Source organism: Trachurus trachurus (assembly GCF_905171665.1).
Source record: "Trachurus trachurus genome assembly, chromosome: 13".
NCBI lineage: Eukaryota > Metazoa > Chordata > Actinopteri > Carangiformes > Carangidae > Trachurus > Trachurus trachurus.
In genome coordinates, this window is record NC_139892.1 from 27748241 (window position 1) to 27768200 (window position 19960).

Below are 19960 nucleotides of genomic sequence, written 5' to 3' on the forward strand. Positions count from 1 at the left end.
AATAAATTGGTCGATATTATTATGCATTTATAAAATAGAAACATATCAGAGTAAAAACAATTAAGTTCTGGACTTATTTCTATCATTGTTCTTTGTGTTTACAGACCAATAAATGATAAGGACAGCTTTATGACCCAAAGTCACTTCATTATATATTATGCTTTTTTTCTTTTTAAAATGAATGTTCCAATTTTTGGTCCAAATGTGAACATGGTAATAACATGGTGAAACCATAAGACCAGAAACTTACTCAGAGGGCTTTTAACAAAATGCCTCATTGTAATTCCTGCTCCTCAGTTGCACTTCATAAAATCCCAGCAGTTGAGTGACAGGTAAGCTACAAATCTTTCTCTGGTAAATGATCTAATATTCTGCGGCAGACTGAGCTCAGATCAGGTCTAACATCATTTTTACCATTACTGTGAGACGAATTATTCTCAGCTCACAGAGCTCGGCTCTTTCTGGCCCTCTATGGCTCCGTGCACAGGTAACGCTCTCCTTTATCCCACCTGACAGCAGGCTGTCAGCCATTTGCAGCAGGAATCAGACACCCATAGGTGTTAAAAAGGAATTGCTATGAGTCTACACTGTCCATCTGAAAGGGTTAGATTCACCATCCCTTGAGCACTTTTGATCTGCGGCAGCACAGCAGTGATGCAGACAGACAGAAAAATTGTGCCTCATGTAGCTTAACCTAAGAACAGCAGCAGCACTGCGGTAAAGGCTTTCTTGGCTGATATGTACATGTGTAAACTCCTCGGGAATGATCCTCCACCTACTTAATGTGACTGTTGTGTAGTCAAGGACACCTGCAAAGACAACTCTTTGATCCCTGCCTTTGATTTGGAAGCTCTCCACACACAGACACGGCCCCCTGCTACATCTACCAGTCCCGGAGGTAGAGACGCTCCGCTGATGTGAGTGACCCGTCAGGTCACATTAGCTTTAAGTTCACTGACGGCAAGAATGATTCAAGGTTGCAGGATTCTCAAAATTTTGACATGTTGGAGGAAAATGTGTGATGTTTACAGAAGCTGGCTGTCAAGAATGACTGAGCACCTTTTGTAACCTGAAGGGTTGAATGCTTAATGACATAACAACTTAATGACTTGAAATGTCTGCTCCCTGTGAACATCGGTTTTTCTTATCAGGGTTTTTTTCCCCCATTTTGTTGATGTCAAGTAAAGAAAAGACTAAGGCGTCATCAAATGTCTGGTACTGATCAGGCACAAGTCTAAAAACTCTCACATGCAAGAAGCTGGAACCAAATAATGGGAGGGGGGGTTTATTGACTATATTGCTTGAGAAATTACTGAGTCTGGATACGTTTTTCTCCAACAGTCAAATAATCAATCAAATAATCGTTTCAGCTCAAGAAAAGGCCAAAACCAACACTGACTTTATCCATTCAACAAACAATACTGATGTGTTCAGTGGGAGCCAGTGGTCTTAGGGCTGAGAGCTCAGAAAGTATTGCAATGGTGTAACACATTGTTGGTTTTGGTCTTTTCACAGGATTTGTGCAGACGAAGAAAAATATACAATATCGACTTACTTTCTTATTAAATCTGAATTAAAAGATCTTTCTAATCAAACTTCTTGTTCCCAAAAAATGCTTGACCAAAGAACTGAATGTAAACACAGAGGAGGTGATGTGTCTCTATGGGCCTCACTTCCTGACAGTGTGAAGCAGAAAATGTGTCCCATAAATCTGACTAATGTTAGCTAATGCTAATCGACGTGCTGTCCTTTGTACTATGCAGCTAACCAAGACAAATGACAAAGGGTAATTATATGCATCCAGTCAAGGTGACTTTAACATATAATTAACTAGCATAAAACACAGTGGCAATAGCGCTGGTTGGTATCCATAGTAACAAGCATCCTCCCGTCCCCAGTAAAACAATGAGGAAAAACACAATAACCTGTCTTATTTCAAATGACAAACTTTTCATTTCAGTTTGCTCTTTCCATCTCCCTTTGTGTCTCTCTCACACAAGCATGCACGCACGGCACACACACAGAAAATGGATTTGATTAAGAGCAAGAGACTCAGCTTCATTAATAATAAAGAATAAAGGTGAGAATAAAAGACTAATGTCACTGCATTTACATTTCACATTTGCAATCTAATGTAATTAGCCGGATAAATTCATTTTTATCCAGCGACAGCAAGTCTGAAAAAGGTTCTTTGTTGTCCACAATGTAGCAGCAATGTTAAGCATTTGCCAAGATCGTGATTTTCTGAGCTCATATTGGTGAGTGCAGCTTCAGTTAGGTGCACCTGCTTTATTGCTTTCCTCCTCCTCTAATATAAGTTTGCTGCCCTTTCTTGTTTGTGATCCCTGTGACTCTAAATGTTTGTTTAGCTGGACGAGCAAACTTTCACAGATGGAAGTATGTTGCAGAGTTTGTGGTCTATATTTTTCATTTCTTAAAACAAATAGCCTAAAACATAATTTATTGCCTCTTAAGATTTGATGGAAATTTCCACCTCCCCTCTTCCTCAGCCAGTATTAACCACTGTGGTGTGTTATTCGATAAAGCTGATCTTTTTACACTTTCTCACACAGTAAAACAGTTCAACAGGGTCATTCCCACTTAGACTGTTCACAGGGGGATTCGGCTTTGTTTTTCTAAGCACAGGAAAAACTGTTGCCAACAGAGGCGACCAGACCGCAAAAAATTGTTGACAGTGGTCCAAATCTGGTTGCCTGGAGCAACGGGGCAAACGTTGCTGTCAAGCCCTGCTGTGGAAGTTATTTAGGGTCACAGTATGCTCCCTGTCCTCTGAAAAAGATGGCTGAGATGTTTTTGTCCAGATTTTAGCCACAAAAGACTTTTTAAAAAAGGAGATTGGTCACACAAGATAACAGTATTGAAGGCTGCGCCATGGGTCACTGGATAATATCTCAGGATTGATGGTTCCTGTCGAACTTTAGTAGATTTCTGAAGTTAATACCAACCCTCCAGCAAGCTGTCAATAAAAATGATCATCTTCAAACAATGATTTTGGCTGATATCACAGCTTACACAGGCCTTTTGTAGCCACCTCTTTGTGTTCTACACCTCAACTTCTGAGATATTTTAGGCTGCACACTCAGCATGTTTAAGATCTACCAACAGAATTTTAATGATGTTCCAGTTGGAGAGGATGGCACAGGCCACTCCAAAAGCTTCCTCTTGTGTTTCTTGAACAAGTTCATGGTGGATTAGCATCCTGAAATATGACACTCAGTGGAATCTATTCTCTGCTCCATCTCTGCAATGTTTCCTTTACCATCGGCAGCCACACAAACCTAGAGAATACTTCCATCTGCCAAAATTTTGCACAAATAAATGGTGTTTTAATTTAATTTTTTTTTAGTCAACTTCTGTGTTTTGTGATTTGGTCAGATGAAGCTGCTGGGGTTAGAAATATCAGGATTCTAGCCGTGCAAAGCAGCATCTCGGAAATGGCTTGGAAGTGACTGCTCATTAACAATCAGTCACACTTGAATCACTATTTCAACCAGTTTATTTCTCTAATAGGAAGAGAAAAAATGAAGAACATCAGCTTTATTGGCACATAGAAAAATATACTGAGAAGCAAAAGCTGGCTGACACCAGGCGTAATGCAAATACAACATAATAGGATTTGACCTTGTCTTGTTCGTCCTTATGTTTTTTTTCAAAAATAGTCAGTTTGACAGCCCCTGCTGTTTACTGTTTTTCTTTGCCTAGGTGGTTTTCTTTTTCTTTGGACATGGCAGGGGAGACATCAGCTGGGTGCTGTTCCTGATGTGGATCACCTGAGTCCGGCGATCTGCACCAGCTGATGTTCCACTCTCAGCCCTCGCAACATCTCTTCTCCCAACCTCCAGCGCCAGCATGCACTTCAGCACACATACAGACAGCCGCACGACTCTTCCTCACAACTCCACACCAGTACCACTGATGGAACTGATTAACACATCTCACACTTACTTGTTGGTTTATTAAAAATATGTTAAAATTAAAGCTGCCTTTAATGCCAGCATTTTGCATCCAGTCTCATTTTAGCCATGGCAATCTGAGCCAGGCCATGACATCAGTTAGTTATTTTTTCTGTGACTCGACAGTATGGTTACAAATGAGATGCACAAACGGCGCTAGTCTTGTCTTTGCTTGTTGAACGCCAACGAAACAAACAAACATTCACCAGGGAAAAGGGCATTGCTAACATCAGATTGTTTGATTAACTACTGAAGTGCAGTACATGAACTTAAAGGTCACTAATTCATCTGGATTCAGTTGTGTGTCCTTTCATCTGCTGACAGCACACTGTCTGAGCATGGCTTCTAAGCCAAAGCACATTTTTACGCTCCTGCCAGCCAGTGCTTCACCTGCCAACTGATGTCAATCAAACACTGACCCCCACTTCATTCTGTCTGAGATGAAGTAAGAACATTTATGATGCATTTTCTTCTATTCAATAATTTTTACCTTTGGCTCAGTGCGTGGCCAAGAATCGTGAAGATGGAGGGAGCTAACGACTGCTGGTGCAACTTGAATCTGCCAAGACATGGCTCCAAATTACGCAGATAAGAGAAGGGAGAAATGGGTGTTTCCCGAGTTGTTGCTAACAGTCAGAGCCTGAGAAGTGTAATATGATATGGTTAATACCGGGATTTGACATTTTGGTTTTTATCACAGAGCTCTACCTCCAGGTAATCAATGCCAATGATTGTGCCTGACAAACTGTTGTTATTCACAGTTTTTGTCCAGTTGCAGAGAGCTCATTAGATGGTCATTGGCAGCATTCATCCAGGTTTGTAATACCCAAAAAAATAATCTCTTCTGCTGCAATAAGGTCATTGCAGAGGAGCTGAAGCAATGATTCACACTCACGCGTCATCTCTTTAGTTTGATTTTCTTACAACAATTTGCTCAAGGTGAGGGGGGTGTTGGAGAATAAGAAAAGCTCTTTTTTGCATGTAGTGACAACCTCTTAGGAACTGAAACAAATCATTGCAAAATGATGTTTGCCACAGAGCACGGCAACCTACAAAGAACAGAAGATGTTGTTGTCCAATCAGACATGATGAGCTGAATTGATTGGGTTGTTAGGGAAGGCAACAGCTCTTTTCTTTGAAGAGTGGTCATTATGTCAACAACTGCACTGCACTTAAGACAGAGTGCAGTCAACACAGAGAAGAAGATCTATACCCCTCAAAAGACAATACTTATCTAGGTGGTGATGGTGGATAGGGGGTGTTTTCTACATCTCCTACTTAATGTAATTGTGGAATACATTAAAAATTGAAGTAATGCTGTTTCTTTGGGCTGTGAAGCGCACCACCATGTTTCCTGCACAGGCAGAACATGGACCATGAAACAGTTTGGACAATGCAACTTCTTGAAGCTTCAAAAACACACATCATTCGCAAAGATCTGCAAATTCAATCCCATCAGCTGTGGTGGTCGTGCTTTTGTCTACAATGGTGGGCTGCTTTTTCCCCACATGACCTGAAGTCTGAGCTGACCCTTGCCAAGGAAACCTTCCTGTTTTGTCTGTGGGATTTCTTTAAAAAGTTTCCTCATGTGTCATTAAAAATATTTTTTAAAAGTTTAACATATTTGTTGACTTTGCAGGACTCTCAGTGGGAACTTTGTGAATAATTTCTCACTCAGTGTAGTCCTTATGCATCCATCCCCTCACTGTTCAGAGTCCTCTGGGTGCTGGAGATCAAGACAACTTCTGCTTACATTAGCAAACTTGTACTACACTTGTTGTTTAGGCTGTTTATAAAGCCCGGTAGTGGCAGATACTCACAGTACCTGCTCTTGCCTTCGGCAACTTCTCCGAGTCAGCCTAAGTTCAAACTGATGCCAGTCATTGCAGGCTTCAGGCTGTCTTCAAAGGAGGGAGGTAAAGCTGTGATCCATATGCAAGCCACATACTGCGTTCAAAGACAACTACTGCGAATTAGACTGATGTTTGCAGCTGCTGCCATGTTCTACTTTACATATCATAGGCCTCTTGTAGCAAGGTTATATGCAACAATATTGATCAGAGCGGGATATGTTACATTTTCAGACATTATCTTTTCTTTACTGGAGGGGGCAAACAATAAGCAGTATCACAGATAAATGTGTCGTTTTAACTCTAATGACTGTTGCTGCTTTGCATTCTGATATCAGTGTTAGCCACATCCCATGCAGGAACCCCTGCAGATTAAACCAGATTTTAAATCGTGATGGGATGAGCCCAGCTGTTTGAAGTCAGATGGGGAATCCTCTATCATGCAGTGCCAGATTTTCTCTGCTGACCATTACTGATCAAACAGTGGTTAAAAAGCCAACACTGGTGGTTTGACATACATGCAAAGCATATGCCTATACAGTGCAGTTCACACCAGCAACAAATCCACAGCATCCAAAGAACTCTTCAAGATTCATTGAAATGACGCTCCTACTTCACTGGGTAACCACAAGCAGCTACACTACATTTCTATGACAACAGATTTTGTAAAAATGACATAGTCTTAAAAGTGTAGCTTCAGTTTTACTTTTTTGTTAACTCCATTTCCAACCTTAACCATCTCAACCAATTTTACAATAAATAATCAGACCACATCTTTACAATGGGACAGCTTTCACACCTCCTTCTCTCTTTCACTCTAATATCCTGCTATCCCACTTATTTCCGACATTGGATATAGACTGAGTGAGTACCACTCATAGACTGGAGTCAAAATGATTGAGTAGCATCATGTGGCCAACTGTGTCACCTAAAATAGAAACATTTAATCAAAAGCCTAATAATTTTCAACAGCTGTCATGTCCAGATCCAGACAGTGGGCCACCTAGTGATTTCTTTCAACTTTCAATAAACTTTTAGACACAACTTGTCACACAGTTCGCTTTTTCAAAACTGTGTGTGGTGGAGAGAAATATCAGTCATGTTTGGTGTGTTACGGCTCTTGTGCACTGAGGCGTGAATCACAATCATTTAGATCCATATCTACTGCATTGTATGTGAGCGTATGATTCCTGATTCATTGCAAACATGCATTTTTTTTTTAAAGCTACACTGACAAAAAAAAAAAAGTTCCCACATACACAACACTGCAGCTCTGTTAGTAAGTCAATAATCCCCTACAGAGCAGTAATTCGTTGCTTTATTCAGCAACTGGTTTATTTTTAAGTGTGTCTACTTTTAATTAGAGTCCACTAATTTATTAGCATGTGTTGCAAAATGGTGTGTATGCAAATGACTGCCAGGACTGCTGCCATGGCCCGATGTAAATTCCTTGACTTTCCAGAACAAAACTGGAGCGCTCCCATGACCTAGAAATTTGTATTCCTTTCTAATTTGTTCATGTTGTTCAGCTAAGGAGATCTAAAAGTAAAAAGGGGCAAACAACCTGGCTTCAATTTTGGTGTCAGTTGATGAAAACACACAACACAACTAATATAACTCAACACAACAGATGTCTGATACTGAGTGTTAAACTGCCCACGCTAGGTCTGGGAAACACCTGTCAAAAAGTGCACGTTACTGGAGAAAACGAGAGAGCAAAGGAGATGAGCTCCAACAACGGTTCCATGGCAACCCCCCCACCCAACCCTTCACTGAACTCTCACAGGCACGAGCAGCCACATGTCCGGGTCAAGAACAGAAGGGAAGAGAGAAATAAACTTTAGGATCTTTCACTGAAGACTTGTACATCTAATAACTGCTGTGTGGGAAGAGTTTGGACAATGTGGAACTCTGTGAATCAGTTTGTCATGTCTTTTCTTTTCCGGCACATTAAACTTAACTTTTATTCATGATTATGTTTCCATTGTTAAGAAAACACTGCTCCTTTCATTCCCTTAATGGTTTTCTTCTGCTGAATGAATGCCATTTAAATCTTTGTGCTATCATTCTGACAGGCAGCTGTCCCTAATCGCTGTTTTATTGAAGCAAAAAAAAACTTCAGACTTCGACTGGGTTGACTGAGTATTCTGTCTTGACGTTACACTGATAATTCGGCACAATAATCTGAAGAAAACAGCTTTATGCAAACTTTAACTGCTTCTTTGTTCAAATCAGAAGCTATTATCTTTGTGTACTCCTCATAAATGCAATCAGGAAGTTTTTTTTACCCCTCAGATCACACAGGTCTAGTTTGTGACAATTTCTGACTATCTCACATAGCAATGCCAGGTAAATTAAATACAAAACAAAAGCAAAAGGGCAAAACTTCCTTGGAAGGAGACGAAGCAGCTGACACCATGTAAAAAGCAAGACAGTAATTTCCCCATTTCTGTGATGCTAAGCACCTCTGCCAGGAGGCTTACTGTCAACATCTTCTCACACCAATGAGAAGTAGAGCAACTGAACATGTTAATTATTTATCGAGCGGCAACTGCAGACTAAGAAAATGTAACAGCGAGAAAATTATGTTGCACTTTGGAAAAGAGAAAATGGATTTGTTTGCCTGAGCAAATTAAAGTTCTGATCTGGCAGTTCATAATCTATCTAATAGAAAAGCACAAAGTTGTTTACTTCAGTTGGTCAGGTAATTAAGGCTTTAATAGGAGAAACAGGAAATGAATAATTAACACTAATTATCAAGAGACAAAGGCATAGCCTAATTTGCAAAAAGGAAATAAAGAATCAAACACCAGTTTCAGCTGTTTTTCTTACCTGTGAGCCTTTTCCTGAGCTGCCAGCAGCAAAAGTGACGTGAACTATAAGAATGGAAAGAGAAAAAAAATGATTTTAGTGGATGACGCAAACAGAAAAGAATATTTTCAATAAACTCTGTTTTTTCTCTTCAGGATGCGTCACTGCTCTCTGATGGAAGAGCTACCACACAAAAGCGCAACTAAAAGAAGAACAACACAATTCATTTTCATGAAAAATTATTAGAAATATTTAAAGGTAATTCTTTTGTGCCGAGTCTATGTTGCATCTGTGAGAGTACAGTGCACCATTCATCTAGCTGGGTTTGTAATTAGAGCACAGAGAGCTTTTGTCCAATTACATTGCCATTGATTGTGAGACAAGAAAATCTTTGCAGAAAGATTCCCCGGATTTCAAATCAATACACCCAAAACAGCAGTGTCACTGAGAATGAATTTATACACGGGTTTATATTAAATCAGGCTGCCTGCCCTCCAACATCAGTCAGCCTTAAATCTGGCTTTAATTAGGTGATAGAAGCGGGAGAGAGTTAAATTTCTTCCCCTGACTCGCTGCAGCAGCCATTAGAGGGCAACTGAGAATGTTGATTAAAAGCTAAAAGCAGCAGATATGTTTTCTAGGAATAAGCCAGCTGAAATTCCTACCATGCTGAATTATCCAATATGCAAACGTGCACACAAAAACCCAAATATGTATGTTCATATTTCATTAGGCACAGACGATCTCTGTGACTTTGCTCTTATGACCCAATCTGCAGTCATTTGGTCAGATATTAATTCCATTTATTGCGAGGGAAAAACCTCTTCTTAAATTATTCAAAGAGCCAAGTTAACTTCAAAATGCGTGTGCGTGTGTAAAGCCTGGAGTAAAGCCACCAGTGCAGTTCCAATGAACAATGTAATGAACCTAATTATTTTAGTCATGAAAGCAGCAGAAAACAACAATGGATGCGAGGCAGTTTTCAAACAGTCCAAATTTGCCAGCCAAGGAGAAGAAATATTACCTTTCCCTGTTTCTCACAAAAAGAGGGCGTCTCAAAGATGAGCAGAAATACCCACATTAAATATAGAGATTACACCTCAGGTCTTTACCTATTTTCACTGAGCGACACAGAAAATTTCAAAGGGAGAAGGTCTGATTTTCATAAACAATTTTTTTTATGTTGCCCTGCATCAGAAACCTCTTTTGTTTGTTGCTGTGAGAGGACACAGTTCACTGCAGTTTATAGTTAATAGAGTGTTTTTGTGATGAGGACAGCTCTGAATATGCCTCCAATAAGAGAAAGTAATGAAAGAAATGGGGAAGAACCACAAAAGAGCTTTTGCTGATCCTTCAGACTCAAAGTGAGTAGTCTGAAATAATAAAGAATAAACAGCATGTGCGTGTCTGCAACAAGCAGAGGCTTATTCAGAAGGTTTTTCCACAGAGATTTTTACATTATTTCAATCAATTTTCAGAACAAAATAATATTAGTAATATATTTTTTTTAAATGTCCATAAAAGAGCTCAGAATAACTGAGAAGGTCTTATCTCTAGATTTTAGGCCACATGACATGGCTGAAGGGTTCAGAATGCACAAGCAAGTGGATACAGTTGAATAACTGCATCTCCAAGGTTAAGAATGAACTGTCTCCCTCTGCAGAAAGGAGCAACTGCAGACAATACATTTTACAATGAGTGAAATCTAATGGTGACTTGTAATTACATTCTTTACATCAGTGAAAAAAAGATTGTTGATATAAAGGATCATATGGTCTACTATCTAATGTCCATGGATCCTGATGACCATGTAAAGGTCACATTTATAAATTCTGATCCAGTAAATCATGTCATCTGGCATCCCAGTTTTTCTGTCAGAATTAAAAATGCAACATTTGGCATGAAACGAAGCTTCCTCCAGGAATACATTCAAGTTCACAATACATTCTGCTACATCTGCTAAAAACCTCCCCTCTTTTCATGGCTCACCCTGGAGAGGGGGAGGCAGAGACACAGAGAGAGAGAGACACAGAGAGAGAGAGAGACACAGAGAGAGAGAGAGAGAGAGAGAGAGAGAGAGAGAGAGAGAGAGAGAGGACTCTACATAATGTCAGGAGTGCTGATGGGAGCACCTCCATCGCATCGCCTCCTCAACCTGCATAATCAAGTCTGTTGTTTCCAACCATGTTTTCAATTGAGCCGCACTGAGGGGAACTTGCTTGCTTTGATTTTAGGAAGTCTGGAAATCACTCGACATGATGAAAGCTCCGAGTGGTTTAGCTGAATGCTTCTCAACAATCTCCTCAATTTACATTGTCACTGTAATAAAACCTGATGTCCGACGCAATTAGCCGAGAAACACTGCATTCAGTGGGAGGTTATCTGAATTTAAAGAACTTCACAACAAAGAAAAGATGAACACAGTGGGGATATACTTTTGAAAAAAAATACAATTGATCAAAGAACTACATGTCTCGAGAATAAAAACTTGATGGATTCATTATAATTAAGCAATGATTTGCTTGTTTGACTTCTGGTTGGGGACTGACTTCACTTTCCACTTCATACAGGGTTTAATGGGTATGGAGGGTGTAGAAGAAAAATGGAGACACGACATCAAAGTACTCTGAAGTAACTTAATCACATTAACAAAGGCAGCTATGCAGCAGGTGTATTATATTAACTTGGATGCTAATTAGCAGTCCGTGTGAACTTTAATCAACACAGCTATGCAGAATCCATAGAGGCCAAATGGTGAGGAAACCAAACTACACCGGCACTGCTCTGGAAAGACAAAGTTATTTAATGTTGCAATAAAATCTGAAATGTCGTAGCCCGATAGTTGCAGCAGGGCTGCCACGCAGAAGCCACTTCTAAACAGTGCACAAACATACCAGCCCCCTTCTAAAACCACTGACAGCAGCTCACAGCTCTCGAGCTCACATGAGAACAGCACGGTACCAAACGATGTGGAAGTGGCATTCACCATGCCAAAGAGACAGGTTAATCAAACCAGATTCAAAATGTGAGTATATGTTCAGATGAAACTCACAGGTGGGATTATGCAGGTATGTGCAAAGTTAATTTTTGTCCTGCTTTAGGCCTACTCATGCAAAGCTGAGTGTTTTCAAATTCATGCCCAGTTGCCCACCACAGCATGCAGCAAGTACTGGCTGCACAGATCTCACCAAGAATGTGCTGACCATGTGTGCTTGCAGAGCCCAGCATTCCCAGGTATTACATCTATATTATCTAACTCTCTCTAACATCAGGATGTAATCCCAATGGCAATGGGATGTTGTCCTACATGTCACTCTGCAAAGCACCTGTTGGATCAGTTGGAGCGATGCAACAATTCTTCTTTAGCAGACAGTGAGGTGTGGAAGTGGAACGAGTGTGTGGCAAGTAGGACCTTAACGCAGAAAATGAGTCTTTGCTACCAGGCACACGTGTTCAAGTGAATTTCGCATCTTTATTTTCAGCATATCTGTGGTCCACCCCTGACCATAACCCCCTCTAGTTATCAAGAGCTTTCAAAGCACCTGCATTACATGAAACGACACCCTGTCACTGCGCTTGTTCTGGCCTTTTTAAATTTGTTCTGTGGTTGGTTTTGTCTGGTAAGAGGGTTCATGCTTGTGATGACTGAAAAATGTGACGACTGAGGCTAAGACTGGGCTCAAAAAACTTACAGATGACTGTTATTCTTTGTGTTATGACCCTGCTCCGGTTTATTCTCTTCTCTGGGTATTCAAAAAATTGCAGTGAAATGGTGAGCAACAGTTTGATGCAGATATTGAGGCCAAAGACTTGACCTCAATGTCTGGTACTGTACCTCGAATTGGAACAGTATTTATACTACCTTTCTGTTTGTGTAATCATTGTCCTTTTAAATTTTGTTTTGTGTTCAGATCACATTTTAAGAAGTGGATAAGCTGATCAAGGTTCACTGCGCTCTGGATTCCACTCTGTAGTCCCTTGTGATAAAAAATGACTTAATACAACATTAAGACATTTGTTATTGTTGGTGGAAATGCTGTACTGTTAATTACACGATGCCAGTGCTTCTTTCATGGAGGAAAATCTAACGCTTTGTGAGAACACAGGCGGCAAATGCTATGATAATAAAAATGGCTCCTCCAAGGACTGGCACAGATGGCACACAGTTTGTGCTGCACATGCAGTTGTAATAATGCACCTGATTTGTCTTTTGAAAACTGCTCTGCAAACTGTTAGGCATGCAGGAAGCACAGGCTTCATCTGGCATTGTGTCACATTAAATTTAAACTTTTTATTCCCACCCAAGTGCTGCCAGCAGCCGTCAAGAACCCACACTGGCAACTCCTAAGAGCTTCTGGCTGAAGCCCTCTCTTGTTACCAACCTTTTATTTAAATACAGTTGATATCCACTTTAATAGGATGTTTTAGTGTGCAGCCTACTCAAATGTTTTAAAGCTGCTTTGTCATAAAAATATAAATTTACACCATTAGTAAGTTTATATGATCCGAATTGTGTGAATTTGCTGTCCTATACAAATATGTCATTGATCAATTAATCTACAATTCAGCTCTCAAGTATGCATACAAAGTGGCTTCCTCTCAAATTTAACCACATTCTCAATGATATGTTTAGAGATTAGTTTATGGTTTATATCAACTGTATGGATCAAATACTATATGTTGACACACACTTTTATTGTCTCAATGATAAACGCATAAAAGCCTCCAATGCATGTGCATTCTTTTTATATAAAAATTTTGCTGTCTTTTTAAATAATCTTTTTTTTATTCTAGCAATAGTTTTGAATTTTAGACCATGGATTAAAACGATAAATATTAAGGTTTCCACTTGGGTTTTTCATCTAATTTCTGACTCTTGATATTCCAAAAAATAAATCAGTGAATTGAGCAAACAATTGCTTGATTAATTACCTCAGTCAAGGAAGTTGTGTTTTATCCTGTGTTTGTTAGCAGGATTGTGCAACAAGTAGCCTACTCACTTATCATTTTCATAAACACGGCAGGAGAAAGCAGTTTTAAACATTTGTCAGGAAATAATGTTCAGAAATGTTCCTGGTGTTGAGATCTATTTGTATAACTCTGCCCAGAACCTTACAATCACGATCTGGTGGAAGATAATGACTGGCCTTGGCAGAGGTTTCCTCCATTGAGTGACATTGTTGAAAATAATTGTGAAATTGCAGTCATAGCTCATTGATTTGCAACACTATCACACCGGCATTTGTGAATATTTATATGGACTTGCAGAATTTTAAGGAAGGAATATGAAAAGAAAATCTGACAGTAGACAAAATTATATAATCTCATGAGATACTACAACTAAATTTTTTAGTGACTGGAGCTTAATTAATGTTTTCAATCAATAATTTAAACAACTAAGACCCCAAACCACCAATTCATCCTTGAGTCAAAAGCTGCTTATTCAGGACAATGTTACAAAAGCAAGTGCACAGAGAAGCCTTCCATACAGCAGCATCTCTCGGCTCTCTGCACTCACAGACCACTTACAGATACACAGTAATCTCTCTGCATATCCTGGATTTGAAAGCCTATTTTGGTAGGTGTCTTAACCAAGGTACCTGAACCACTCACAGTCAGCTTCTCTCATTGTGGGAGAACCACAGCTGCAGCTGCACCCCCCATGTCCGCTCAAATCCCACATCTCTCCACCCTGCCAGCCACACTGAGGTCGTCCAGCCTGCAGGGAAAACTCGACTTATAGCTGCTCATGTTTACGAACTCATTCCTTCAGTCACTACCCATAACTTGTGACCGCAGCCGACGGTCAGAAGAAAGACAGTTGTTTGAGAGTTTCTTTCTCTGGCTCAGCTCTCACTTCACCACCTGCATCACCCTAAAATCCTTTTTACTTTCACTTCTGAATAAAACCTAAAGACACCTGAACTGAGGAATCTGGATGGGGAGAGACACGTTTTTCTCTCTTTTAGTAAGAAATAGCAAGAATTTCCCTTTTTAAAATGTTGCAAATAAAAAAAATGGGCATACCAGGTCTTTCCCTGACATTCAATGTGCTTTCACTGACCAAGCAAGTTACATTAATCTTAATATTTTTGCATAAATTATACATTTAGACAGAACTGGTAGTGTCAAACCAACATCCCCAACCACAATAAATGCATAAATTTGAGCATTTTCATGCATTTGCATATAATAAAACAAAGCAAATTGACATAAATGCTTACTAATTTCAGCTGTACAAAACCACACCAACTTGTGATAATCACCCTTTCCACCGGGAACAGTGCAGTCTCCACCTATCCACATCTAAATGTGGACATTGTGTTGCTATCACATGTGAATGCACAATTGAAATGCAGCCCATGTGGACCGGAGCACTGTTGTCTCAAACTTGGGGGTGGCGCGGCGCTCCTCATCCCGACTACATCTCACTCAGCTCTAAACCGCTCCAGTGCACATTAGAAATGACAGTCCGTTGAAGCCTCATGGACGACATCATTGAAAAACAGCAGAGGTGGCACCCTAATGTCACCAAACTGGACACTCTCCAAATCTCTGCTGTGCCTTGATGTTAGGTGCATGAATATTACATACAAGAAGCAGACAAGAAGCCTTGTCAGAGTCTGATGCCCAACTAAACGTGGTTGACTCTGTGCCAAACACACCAGCACAGCTTAAGCTCGTGTAAAGAGGGAGCTGCAGCAGTGACCCTGGCTCCCTATTATACCCAGAGTGTATCCACAAGGTTGAATTGTTATACTTTTTTCTCCTCCCTTATCTACCTATTGAAAATGGATTAGACTAAGGCATGTCACTATTTTTTGGCCTGGAATCAAGAGGTGAAAATGATGCTCAATGAAAAAGTGAAAAATATGAAAAGTTTGTGACAGAAAGAAGCCATTATTTTTTATGACATTAGCAGGTTAAAAAAATCAATTATCCTATTGGTCAAACTCAGCTGTAAATAAATCATTGTGAAAGGTTACCATTTCTTGCATAATTAAGATTCACTTGATTCCGATTTTATTTGCCCGAGCAGATGTTACCATTTCATGCATTATTAAGATTTTTTTTTTTGCAGATCCTTATGTATTCTGGCCTCTGTTTATTACACTGTGACAATTTTCAGTCCTAGCCAGGCAAGCCTACTCTCCTGTGCTCAGCATTTATCTCATTCTGTTCAGGTGGACATCCACATGGTACACTGGGCTAGTGCAATATTGGTCTCTCACTGCAATTCCCTCCACAGCTGCAGACACACAGTGTGCTGCATTCCACCCTATGGACACATCACTGTATACATTCTGTTTGCAGAACATGTGCATGAATGTATAGCATGTCTGTTTAATGGTGACAGGCTGTAGCACTGTGGGCAAGATCCATTAGTGGTTAGAAAATGCTTTATCTCGTGAGAAATTAAATTAGCTCAAATATTTGACATTTTAGAACACTAATTATGTATCCAATTAACCAACGCCATGACATTAAGCAGATAAAATGTAATTTACCCACATATTTGCATATTTCTGCAATCTACAATGCCCAATAAAAAGTACACTAGGCTACACTCCTTTGGGTGGTAGGTTAGTGTTTATGATTTTCTATTCACTCTTATGGCATCAAAAAGACATATAAATCACTAATCAATCAAATAACTGCGACTTCAGCAGCTAAATTCCCGGTGCACATCCAAGACAGTGGGAGAGCGCTGTGACTTGGTGAAGCTTGGTAAAGCGCACAGGGAGCCATCTGTAGCCCGAGGAGCCTTCACTCATCCCCGGGCTTTCACTCCCATTCCCACTCGTGCAACGTCGATGTGTCAGGAAGCCGCTTATCGCGAGTGGGAGAAATACCGTGATTCCAAACACTTGCGCCATCTAACCTTTCTTTCCCCGTGACTACGTCTAATGCAAACTTACAGTCATTGGTCTATATACACCCACATGGCAAACCCGTATGTACAAATCGCCTTTCAACTCCTCAGGAAGTTGAGGCGAATCATGGCTCCGCACTTCTCCAACACTTCTGTAAACACACTGAGCTCGGCTCGGCTCGGCTCGGCTCGATTCTCCTGACACACTGCTCTTCTTCTCCCCCTGACGCAAGTTTCACCTCTGATCAGCACTAAGTGTTAACCGCTGTGGCGCCTTCGCGTCCCTCTCAGCTGTGTGCCGCTCTGACATGAGGATTAGAAAGTAAAGTGAGGACTTACAGAAGGAGAGGAAAAGCACGCAGCCTGCCACTTTGTACCCGGTGTGAGGCTTGTTCGGCAGCATCCTGGGAGAGTCCTGTGAGCCGCGGAGCTGCTGGTGAAGGCTCGCGGTGCATGAGCTTTCTGACAGTGTTGGGGGGGAAAAAAACACAACAGGGCTTTTCCTTTTCACAGTTTCATGGAAAACGGGGAGTGGGTTTGTACTCTGGTAGGAGGCATCCCCCACTTTCTGTACAAGGCGCAGGGACGCGCTCTGCTGGCGGGATGAGTTCACTGAGCTCAGCGGAGAGGCATTAGCAGACGGTGAAGAAGGAAATCACTCTAACAGGCTTACTCCAGCTGCCTTCAAGTGTTCCTGTGGAACTTCCGCTTCTGGAAACACGGATCTCATTGGGCTGTCATTTGGGAAGGAAGTACAGACCAATAGGACTAGGTTTTTAACAAGAGTACAAGTCTTCTTCTTTATTTCGACTAGATGACCACCACCCAGTCCAGTTACAGTTAGACTATGAGTTAGGTTTTAAACAAAGTTAAAGCAGACGCGGAATATTTGTGTTAATGTAAGTCTTAAATAGTTAGCCTATATCTTCCGACGGCAATCACTTATATAGAGTGTTTGGTCTGAAACACGGGTCTATCAGTCACTCTGCTCTGCTGTAAGCCGAGGAGAAAACTTTCCTTGTATCCTACAACCTTTATCCAGTGAGGAGAGAGAACGGCATGAAGGGCTGTGTGTGCAGCCAAGGAATGCGCGTGAATGTGGTGACGTAGGGACGAGGACCAATAGATCCATGACGAGGGCGGGGACTGCTAACTCCATCGGCTGACAAGAAGTTAGCCAAAACGGCCGGATCGCTTACTTCTGCTTTAACTTGATCTTCTGCCATACAAGTCTAATCAGTTCATTCTTGAGTCCAAGTTAACATGTGTCATAACTGAAGGCATTTTTTCCTATACGCTCTTCACAAAGTCAATAACATGCTGTGAGGTCACAGTGGCCTTTGACCTCTGACATTATGAAACTCAGTATTTGTGGTTGATATCTCATCTGGACCTTCCCCCGAAATATCGACCCAACATACAGTAAACACGAACAGAAGCTTAAAAGGGTTTCCAAGGTTGGGTAGCCAAGGTTTTACAAATACTGAGGTCAAGAGAAGGGGTGAAGATTAAAATGATTATTATATTGGGCTACTCTTGTTAAAAAATAAAAAATAAAAGAGAGAGAGAGAGAGAGAGTGCTGCTAGACGTTGTCATGATGTCTCAAATATCAATTCACCACAGCAAAGCAGCACGTCCTACCTGAGGAGATGCAATCAGCAGATGTTTGGCCTTCTTATTTGGGAAATGACTTGATTGAATAATTGATTATCTCATATGATTGCTAGTAACTAGCAGGTCATGAATCATTGCACCTCTAGTCAGGGCTGTGCAATCCCTCGTCTGCCTCAGGGACCACACTGCTAAATACACTTAAACCAGAATCAGACTCCGGCACCACAGTCTTCCTTCTCTGCTGTTGTTGGATCTTAAGTCGCCCTCTGGCTTTGTAAAATCCCCCAAAATCTCAGGAACAACACAAAGAACATGGTTCTGACCTTTGTAAAGCCCTGCTCCTTTAGATGTGTGTTTCACAGCAGACATTTTGTTTTGTTAGAGCGGAGAAAGCACAGGTGTTACTGATCATAGCTCCATCCGTGCCCTCTGCTTTTCTCCCAGGTCTCACAGCGGTCTCTGGATTTGGAGCAAACAGATGGGATGCAGCCATCATTAATGTTATAAATAAAACCATTTGAATTTGTGCCATGTCAGGTTAACCTGCTGTGAAAAAGGTCAGCCATGACAATGTGTGGAATCACTGTACTGTATAGTTTTAATGACTATAAACCTTAGTCTCTGCCAGATTCGCATACAGTATACTCAATTGGTTGCTATGCTTATGCCTGGAGAAGCATCAGGAGACAATTTATCAAGATGTTGCCCTTTTTCCTCTTTTTGTTATTTAGATCTACTTTTAACTCCATGCTACATCCACATAGGTTTATTTAGTCTTGTCAGAGCTGTGTGGGAGTTAACAGACTGTTGTTCAGTGACATCTGTTTATCTTCCCTGTCAATTAAGTTAAACTTGTCAGCAAGAAATGTACACCTGTATCATTCTTATTAGCACATACAGATATGGAACATCATTTATTTTAAGTGTAACATGAACTTGTGTGGGAGCTAAATTAAGCTAACCACTGCAGATGAAAACAGTGACAGTGCCAGTCTTTAAATATAGTTGTATCATTGCATTACTCCAATATTGAGCCACCTGAGCCACCTGTTATATTCTCTTTCCAAAACAATCCCCTCAGTTTCTATGTGCTGAAATGTGATGTCATTTGAATTCACAAGTAAAACACAAGTAATCAAGGTTAATAATAAGTCCTGTGATGATGGACAGGTAATCTGTTCAGGGTGTTACTTCAGTCAATGTTTGCCAGGATTGGCGTCAGCTCTCAGGACAAGTGCCACTAAAGGATGAGTGTCTGACAGAGAAGGGGATGCTCTTATAGCTCACCTGATGAGGCACACATTATGTATGAAGTCTGAGTCATTGCCTCAGCAGGTGTAAATTCAGCCCAGCTCCTGTCTCTGTCCCCTGTCTTTCCTTACACTGCTAAATGAAACATTTATGAAAATCAGCTTTTCCATATATGCAACAGAATGTAATTAACTGAAGTTGTTGATATTACCTCTGTGTTCTGGGTGTTTGTCTTTCATAGCTGTATTATCATTTTTCTTTCATGTGTAGTGGTGGAAACCAACATTTTCCAATGCCCTGTGAAGGCAGCATCCACTCAGAAGAAGCCGATCAGTGCAGATTTGTGACTGTGGGCAAGTCTCTCCCAGAGCTAGAAACAAGAAAGCCAAGACAGCGTCACCCTGATTTTTTTTTCCTCCAGTGACAGTAAATGAAAGAGCAAATTTGTGGACAGTGACAGTTACTTGATTTTAACAGTCAAATTCTCTGCTTCATGACTGCTGGCAAAAGAAGCAAAGTGTCTGCAGTTCACTGTCACAGAGGCAGCTGCCTGTCTCGTCTGATGAAAGCCCCGGCTCTGTAGTCT

The 19960-nt window shown here is 40.7% G+C and overlaps 1 protein-coding gene across 1 annotated transcript in view; it reads right to left on the reverse strand.

Moving 5' to 3' along the window:
- Positions 1 to 17002, reverse strand: part of LOC310995553 (beta-1,3-glucosyltransferase-like) — a 65386-nt gene extending 48384 nt beyond the window's left edge. Inside the window, exons 1-2 of the mRNA XM_083984640.1 lie at positions 16848 to 17002; positions 8657 to 8700 (exon numbers count right to left, since the gene is read on the reverse strand). Of these exons, the coding sequence (XP_083840766.1) occupies positions 8657 to 8700; positions 16848 to 16911 (108 nt within the window). The 5' untranslated portion in view covers positions 16912 to 17002. The remainder of the gene's footprint in view (positions 1 to 8656; positions 8701 to 16847) is intronic.
- Between the last annotated feature and the right edge of the window lie 2958 nt (positions 17003 to 19960).